The sequence below is a fragment of the Limulus polyphemus genome, unplaced genomic scaffold (assembly GCF_000517525.1).
Source record: "Limulus polyphemus unplaced genomic scaffold, Limulus_polyphemus-2.1.2 Scaffold1303, whole genome shotgun sequence".
NCBI classification, from domain to species: Eukaryota; Metazoa; Arthropoda; class Merostomata; order Xiphosura; family Limulidae; genus Limulus; species Limulus polyphemus.
In genome coordinates this window covers 237,369-247,022 of record NW_013666913.1, presented here as the reverse complement: position 1 = coordinate 247,022, position 9,654 = coordinate 237,369, and the positions used below count along the sequence as shown (strand labels likewise).

Below are 9,654 nucleotides of genomic sequence, written 5' to 3'. Positions count from 1 at the left end.
CACACACACACACACACACACACACACACACACACACACTATTTTCACAAGATACCGCCCCATAGCTACGTGATCAAGTGTTTGGACATACTATGACGGATAAAATGAGTTCATCCATAGACATGGCATCCTTTTGCATGGTTATCGCTATCACAATGATCACCAAGATAGCGGAGTAAACAAAGGCACACGGTAAATGACGTCATCAGCAAAATTCTATAATACTCAGGCTTAACAATTAAATTTTGAAATGGTACAATAATAAATATAAATGGTGTTTTAAACGATGATATACAGATCAGTGAACATAGTACAGCAATACACGCAACTATGGGAAGAATCTTAAAAGATACAACACTGTCGTTCGTTTCGTTAAAGCTTTCAATATGGTCGGATGATGGATAGAATTTGTTTTAAAATAATATTGACAAATAAATACAGAAATTGGACAAACTTAAATACAAAGACTGTAATGTGCTAAATTTACTGGAAGGAGAATCCTCAGTTTATGAATTAACCTGTTGTTAAGATTTTCTGCTTTAAGACGTCTAGTGGTGCACAATTGAGTCCATTATAGAGAAAACATTAATGTTATACACTGAACTACTGAAATGGTGTACACGAGAATGGCCTTTGTTTTGTTCTCTTATGTAGCTACGAGTTTCCGCTCTTTCACCGAGGTACAGCTTATTTGTCCAACGTACAGCTGTCCACACTGTTTGCTTATTTTTTTTTGACAGTAGGTAAATCATTGGGATTCTTTGCACATGAAAGATGTCGTAAATTGAAAGTGATTTAACGTACTGTGTACCAAAATATCACAGATATTGTTTGTATCTATAAGATTATGTTTGTGGTATGATTTTCTGTAAGTAATTTGTAATTTTTCAATATTATGTTTTCATCTTTTTTGTTTTTCCTCTTAAAACTAAGGTAAGGTTGATTCGAGAGGTTTTGTGTTTACCGTAGATACAACATCAAGCACTAAAGATTTGTGCTAGTCTCTTCTCGTGAAAAAAAATAGTCATTTATTGTGTTTTACTATTAAAGTAATAACTTTGTAATGCTGTTTGAGTAGGACGAACGGAATTGATAAGTATTTTGTAATATACACAAGTTTCAGTACGGTAGTTTTTCAGGCGAAGTTCAAAATCTAAAAATGGTAGGTTTTTACGGGAAGTGTGTGCGTGTTAACGTGCAAAGTTGAAAGATACGATATAATAATAGAAGTTTCTTTGCGTTTTCTCTAAACATTAACGCTATATCTACTACATCATCGATATATGTGTGTTGTGTATGGTAAATAGTTTATTTTTCTATGCTACTGTTCGAAATATATTTTTCAACATTCTCGACAAACAAATTTGCAAAGAACGGTCCCATTTTTGTTGGCATAGTAACACGACAGATTGTTTGTTATAACTGGTTGCTGCCATAACAACACGGCAGGTTTATAATAGCTGACTGTTGCTATAGTAACTCGGCAGGTTTGTTTCTAATAATTGGCAAGCAAATGATGATTTATAAGCATAAGGAAAAGTTTTATTGATACTTATGTTTATAAATCGTTGTTTGCTTACCTATTATTATATCAGCATAATCTGCTTCCTTACTCAGGATTTGTTTATAATAGTTGTCGTTAAAAGAAAATCGCAGTTAGATTTATAAGTAGCTCGGCCAGACAATAAAAGTATGTAGGAGATCTTGGGTTTTCCTAAGGTTTAAAAATATTTAAACGTAAAAAGCTGTTAACTTGCTAGGTAATAGCATATATGTATGAAGATATAGTTTTCATATATCGATGAAAAATGGTTAAAATATTTATGCAGCAGAAGATATATTTTAACTTACTGCTATAAACAATAAACAGAAGGTTTAGGATAGCATGTCCTCAATGGGAAGAAATAATGACGTTTCCTCAAATCGAATATCTCATTTGGGGAGATGTTTTCACCGAAATATTTATTTCCAAAGTGTGTGCACACGTAACATTGGTCAACTTAACAGATTTCTTCCAAAAAACTAATGTTACATTTAGTGAAGATAAACTTTAAGATTAATCATTACACATTTTTTTTTGCACTTAATCAAGACTGACCTGAGAGAACTGTGGGTTTTAAACTAAGAGTCACCTTATTATTTATCAGATGTGAAATAAGGAATCTGTTTGATTTTTTTAAAATCTAAAGGTGAAACACTAAGTAGTTTCAAGACTGCCTCGGTTGCATTGTGAAGTGATTTTTGACTGTCGCACTCAACTATATTACTCCCCTACACTTATATATATATATATATATATATATATATAAAATCTATAAACTAGGCACTGTAAATACCACTCGGGGTTCTGAGGTACATACTTCAAAAACTTAGATTGTAACATTCAGAAAGCACATTATTGTGTGTAAAATATAATAGTTATTGCGTGGAAGAAGAAATTGGGTCAAGATTATATTGACCAACAAGCTTGAACCTATGTCACGACATAATGTTTATTTTCATCATTCCGGTAGCATGTAGTCAGATCTAGGACAGTTACCAACTACACCATATTAGGACTAGTGTTAGTAAAATTTATTAAATTTTTTAAATGAAACCGAGATCACCTACAGTTTACTTTTCACCCTTAACTTTGCATAGTATTTGATACATTTGTGCCTCAACATTATAGTATAAATTATATTAATACATACTCAGGCCTATTTCTCATATAATACATATCATGCCTTTTGTATAGTAATTAATTTATTGGTTCATATTAATGTTTTTATACTTTTGTTATGTATGTGAATTATTGAACAGTTTTGTGCAATACCATTTATTTTTTAGTAGATGTTTTATTACAGAGGAAGTATTCAGATACGTTTCTTATTAACTTTCCTGCTTCATCTTTCGGTTTGTTTAAGATCAAATTGTTAGCATATAGACTGTTCCAGCAAAACAAGGCATAAGATGAAAAGGTATATAGCATCTAACGACAGTTGAGGGCATTTTGAATAAAAACAGATTCATTCAGAGTACCGTAAACACATACACATGTATCGATATATTATTATTATTACTTAAATCTGAGAAAAGCTAGATTGGTATTTAGTTAAATGAGTAACCTGTCAGTTTTTTGTTGGCATCTTGTCCTAGAGAGATTAGACTCTGCTTGTATTGGGAGGTAGTATTGTCACAAAGTCGTCCATAGTGTCACCCATAATATACTTGGCACGGCCTGCTTGTTAGGGCGCTCGACTCGTAATTTGAGGGTCGCGGATTCAAGTTATCGTCACCGCACATGCTCACCCTTTCAGCCGTGGGGGTTTAAAATATGACTGTAAGTTCCATTATTCCTAGAGTTGGCAGTGGGTGGTGTTGAGTAGTTAACTTCCCTTTTGTCTATCACTACTAAATTAGGAACGGCTAGCGCAGATAGCCTTCGAAATTCTAAAACAAACTAAACCAAAACATGAGACTACAAAAGGCCGTAAGAAGCAGCACCTACACCCTAAAGTTTTTTATCATAACGGTTCTGTGTATAGATTGTATAAACAGGTACAGTACTTATTACTTTGTCTATTAATTGACTTTAGAATGGATCTTGAACATTATTAAATCGTGCTCTGTTTCTCTTTGTTCTAGGTATGTTCTTCAAATGTAACACCATCTTGCAGCCAGAAACCTTTAAGTTATCCCATTCTAGAGCAGTTTTATGACGTGTTACCAAGATCCCATTACCCAAACCCTCCAGCCCAGTTCTCACTGAGACATGTTCCAGTTTTGGTAAATGTTTTGATCAGGGCTGATGTGTTTCCTCTCCAAACCTGTCCTCTTACGAAAGGTTCGAGTGTTCCTCAAGTAAAAGAAACCATCACTGAACGCGAATTGGGTTTTCTTCTTCTTCAAGTAATTCAAGCTTTGAAATCTGTGCAAACATCAGGAACGGAGGCTATCAATATAAAAAGTGAAGATTTCATGGTTGTTCAAACAAAGCACGACCAGCAGAGTCACATCTTAGTTCTTGGCCAACTCTTGTCTGACGAAACGGAGAGTCTCTTCACCAAATTACAAAATAGTGTTGACGATGACAAAGTCTCCCTCTGCCAATTCGCCCAGAAGACCTTACTCAAATTTCTTGGCGTGGCCACAATTTCAGAAATTAAATGCTCCTCTCGAATTATACTAGGGCCTATCTCAGCAACGACTTTCAGCAATGTAGCTAAAATACTTGATCAAGAAAAATCGTATTCCTTATCTCATGCAAAGGCACTTTTGGAATTTCTATTGTGGGGTCCCGAAATGAATCAATTCAGTAAAACCGCTGAACAGGAAGAAGTAGAGCAATTCTTGCAGCAATGGCTAGATATTCAACGTGCTGAAAGTTTGAATGCACTAACGAACACACTTTCTATTCCTTTAAATATTTATGAAGAAAAACGCTTGTTGTTTTTGATTCGCACTAATTGTAAAGTATTGAAAGAACTTTGGTTAATGTTAAATGATAGCACTTTATAGTTAGAAACACTTTAGTTGACAAATCATGTTTATAGTGTATATATTAACATTTGCAAAATCTAGAACGAGTTTTGCATTGCTTATTCTATGCATAGTTTTATCAGATGTGTAAAAGTTTGAAACATTTATTTAAACTTTAAACTTCTTGAAAAGATTCGGGTTTCACGAATATCAGCTCACTTACAGGTACGCTAAATAATTGTTATGATGAAAATTAAACGTCATCAGGGGCGGATCCAGGATTTCGAGAGGAAGAGGGTTCAAGGCTTGATAAAGGGCACTTTTCCTGGGAGCGCCAGATATTTGATTGATTATCAGAGTTATATGTTTCTTAAATGAAGAGTAAAACAGCTTAAAATAAGTTGAACATTATTTACTATACACTAAGAAATGACAATATACTTGACAGTGGGAACTTATCAAAAGTATAAATTTCTTTCCTAGGTTCTGATAAATTATTCTGAGTGATCCATATTATTGTTCATCAAACAGAATGTTTCCAGATACATGTGCCTTATATTTCTTGTTGTAAACTCTTTCAAGATCGCCCCAATATTAACATCAATATCGAGATGGGCATTCATCAAACACAAAGCAGAGAGACACTCTTCACCCATTCTAATTCGAAGATAAGTCTTAGTTCTTCTGAGACAGAAAAAAAGGAACGCTCAGCGCCAGTGCTTCCTATTGGTAGTGAACACTCATTTATTAACAAAACATGGATATTTTGAAACATTTGAAACAAATCTTTGTCAGTTGCATGAAAGCATTCGATAAGATTCATAGGCGCCTCGATATCAGCAGTTGTATTCCATTTATGCCCACTCTTTCATTTCGCTTTTTAGTGAAGAGAGAGTGGGCATATCCTTTCTCCAGAAGTTGAGCTAGGAGCAACTTGCAGAAAGCTCATCATCTGACAGTTCCACAACTACTGCTGGGATTAGTACAAAGATTTCAGAGCAAGTTCTGTGTTTAGGAATGAATCGAGTTGTCATTTCAGTGAGCAAGTGGTCCAATAAAGATACCTAGACATTCTTCGAATAATAACTAAAGAGTGTCTCAGCAGGTGCATTCTACCTGAATGGTTGCCTGTCCAAAACGCATTGCATGGCCACATTTGCTCACTCAGTTTAACAGTGTCTACATAAACGTCATTAAATTCGGTTTCTACTTTTTCTTGGAAACGCCGAATTCTGTCTATGGAGAGGTCAACTGCCGAATAAGCATGATAACTATCCAAGTCACTCTTCTGAGATTTAGTAGCAAGTCTTTTGACGGCCTCCAGTGAATTATTTGAGATAAGAAATGTAATAATAAAGGCGAAATATTGAAACATGAGCAACAACCCTTGAGCTTCTACCCTAGTTTCTCTATCCTACGACCAGTCCTCTCTTCCTCAAAGTTGGTTGGTAAAACAATGGCTTGAACACACGAACATACATTATAATATAGTTCCTATAAGTTTTAATAGCAGTTGTGCCATTCCGGCCACTTGGTTTTGCAAAAGCTTTTGTGTTTTTGTTGTGAAGAGCTGTTACTGAGTTGTTCAATGAATTTTTAGAGCAACCGCTGTTTTCTGGGAGAGGCACTGAAAAATATGTAAACATTCGTTGACGGAAACAGCCACATTCCTTATTGATGGAAGATTGCATGACGCAGTAACTGACAAGTTTAGCATGTGACTTTTACAATGATATATAGTGCTTCAGGAGCTGCTTATTTAATCCAGCCATGAAAACCCACTCTATCTGATGACATGCATATAGCAGCCCCATCTAATGATTGGCTACGACATTGCAAAATATCCACCTCATGTTTTCGCTATGGACCAAGAATACTATTTGTATTCTTTTCAACAGTAATTCTCTCTGAGAAAATGAAGTTGAAAAAATCATCTATAATCATTAACGAACCTTACACAAACCGTCAACACCTCTTGATTAGCGTGAGGGCCAGTTACTTCATCTGCCATGATAGAAAAGCATCATCAAGCATGAAGGGAGCAGTCAACTTCCGACGTATATGGAATCCAGTGAGTTCAATTATTTCATTCTGGATTGATTTGGACGTTTTACTTTGCATTTCGGTTCCCATACATATGTATTCTGATAAAACGTGTTCATGCTTCGCCATTAGCCTTAAAACAGCATGGAAGTAGTCTCTGTTGAATAAATCAGAATTGATGTTATCCCTGTGCCCTCATAATGCAATATTCTAACGACTGCAAAGTAATAGTACGACTTTAATTATGTAGCTATCAGTGTCGTAATGTTGTTGTCTTTGGTCTGAAAGACAGTGGTCAACAGCTTTTGAGGGTTTCTGGCAATTTCTCCAAAATGAATCTAAGATTTCAAGGCATATTTGTGGTACTGAAGGGAAACATATCTGTCTAGTATTCCCCCTTTCTTTTTTCTTTTCTTTTTTTTTAGCTTTTATCGTACTTCTGAAAGGACTGTGTGACAAGCTGACCATTCATTTCTTGAGGCTTTTGTGTATGGAAAAGTACACAGTATTTGCATAGGCCACTTTCTAAAATTGGGCCAGACACGAGCCAAGGATATTCTTTTAACCATCTAGACTGAAAGTTAAGTGTTGCCTCTCTAGTTTTGGACTCTTTGAATATCTTCTTATTATGAAGTGAATAGTTCTCGCTCGGTTTAAAATTATTTTCTATATAACTTAACCTATCTCGAATTAATAAATCGTCATTATTAAGTTTTGATAAAAGCAATTCACCCAGATCAATGAGGAGAGACTCGGCAGAGGATTGAGACATGCTTGGACCTGGTAGCATAACAGTTGGATGGTCAAAAGTACTTGGATTTGATATGAAAGGTGCAAACCAAACAACCTCTGAAGATCACTCCTTTTTTTTCATGACTGATAACCTCCAAGAAAAGCAGGTGTTGAAACTGTTGGAGTGTCATCATTTTTCGAAGCTGACGTCTCACTCTACCGGAATTGCGAGTTAATCTTGCAAAACTTTGATGCCATTTGAAACATTTTATTTTCTCATTTTTTCTGAAGTCTATCGAGCTCGATGATATTTTTTTCCGAGTTATGAATACAATCTTAAATAATAGTGGTAATGGTGAGCTTCTTTGAACCAAGAGGTCGTGATATTTTGATTTTAAGGACTTTCTTGTGAACATGAAGTACTTGTAAACAAGACGTGAATATGCAACCGATCAGGTTAGGTTGTTATTTGTTGCCTGGCCTAACGACCTCTCGTTTCCATAGCAATAATCTAGCAGACCATATCGCTGCTTCGCTTGAATGTTTAGAGTGACTCATGTCTCATTTTCAACATACACCCGTAAAATCGGTGATGGAGGAAGAGTTTTGATATGGGTTCTGTGTGTATTGGCAAAGATTTAAATTTTTACTGTATGAGGGATACATTTAAACATATGAAAGTCAACGTTTTTATTTTAATTTTTGGAAATACAATATAATTATTTTAATAGATGGAAAACCAATCTTAACTGACCAATCGGTGCTTAGTTTGCTTGGCCTATAAACACCCTTTACGTGGGTATTATAATAATGAATAAAACTATAGGCTACAGAAGATTAATTGAAAAACAGGAAGACAATTATAGACCTATATATATATATATATATAATAAAATACAGTAAATTATCAATTGATTTAATATATAATAATATAACAAGGTTTTTAAGTTTAAGATGTGTTATTTCTTATTTTTAGTTTTGCTTAGGGTTGTTAAATGATCTTGAATTATCGTGAGAACAGACAAACACGTTTATGAAACGCCTTTATGGACCAGAATAACGTAATTGAATTCACCAAAATCGCCTTTTACAAGCTTTACTTGAATAAATTTTGAAACATTGAAGAAAGAGTAAATAAAATTTAAACATTTTGGGTCTGGGTATTTTTTCTAACGATAATAACTTGTAAGATAATGACTTAAAACTAAAAACGTTCAGTTTGTATGAACTTGACTTTTATCATTTGGCAAATATATTTCAGAAGGAGTATGACCGTTATTATGTAGTTCGAACTACTGACTGGATCCGTCCCTGGTCATTAATAACCACTTTTGTCACAAGATACATGTTAAACGTGGTAGTTTCACAAGTTGCATTATAACTACTTGCTTTGAAATTTCTATACATCAGAATACCAGCTCACATTAGATCGTAAAAAACATCAAATCACTGTTTTAGAAAAAATAGAAAAAAATAACAGGTATAAATGGGTCTATAATAACGGACTTTTAAAACCGTAGAGATGTAAGAAATCATAGCAAAGCATTCCAAAAAAAAAAGCATTCTGACATTGTTTGTCTTAGTTTACCTAAAATTCCGTTAAAAATAAATAATTGAAATATCATTGTGACTCAGGTGGATTAACAGCATCGTTTTGTATGCAACATTCCACATTTAATTAACTGATATTAAATAGGTTTTCGCATAATTATCTTAATATTACAGTGTGTTAAGTGTATAGCATTTAATAAACAAACATCAATTTCTATGAACATCGAATCATTTGGAGACGTTACAGCAATAGCATTACTTGTAATAGACAAAATATAACGATTGTTATAATAAAGTATATGATTGGATGTTGGATAAAATCTATTTTTTAGATTTTAAATTATTTTAGGAGTCCGAATCCATACCGATTTCTGATGTCTGCTTCACTTCAGAAATTGGGAATTCGCTGGAAACAACTATTACAACGAGCTTTCATCATCGTTAGTTTTTTTCGTTGTTGTTGTTGTTGTAACGTTCTGTCAGTGAAATGATTTCACATTTGAAATTCGTCCGTAGCATCTGAATGTAATCATAAAAAAATCTTCGAACATCAATGGAATGCTTGTAATCTTGAAATAAATTCAAATCAGCTATTTACTACCTTACATCTTAAATTTGAAAAGATTTCTAAATAATATATCCCCAATTATTTGAGAAGCTAACGTTGAATGAAAACTTGTGTATATTTTCTGTAATTAACTGCTTAAATTTTCATATGGAAGTCCAAGGTTCGAGCCCACGATACGCTGCTCATCACGCTCCTCACCTTGAGTTCTGCAATTCGGTTAAGGGTAGGCGGAAAGTGCTGCTGACTTACCGCCACTCCCTCTGATAAGTAGTTTAAAACTAGGGACTACTATTTCTGAA

General features: G+C 34.3%; 1 protein-coding gene across 2 annotated transcripts in view; it reads left to right on the top strand.

Annotated features, from left to right (window-relative positions):
• Positions 1-4,583, top strand: part of LOC111086662 — a 44,413-nt gene extending 39,830 nt beyond the window's left edge. For both annotated transcript variants that reach the window (XM_022390427.1, XM_022390428.1), the window contains exon 8: positions 3,628-4,583. In XM_022390427.1, the coding sequence (XP_022246135.1) occupies positions 3,628-4,500 (873 nt within the window). In that variant the 3' untranslated portion in view covers positions 4,501-4,583. The remainder of the gene's footprint in view (positions 1-3,627) is intronic.
• Positions 4,584-9,654: the final 5,071 nt, after the last annotated feature.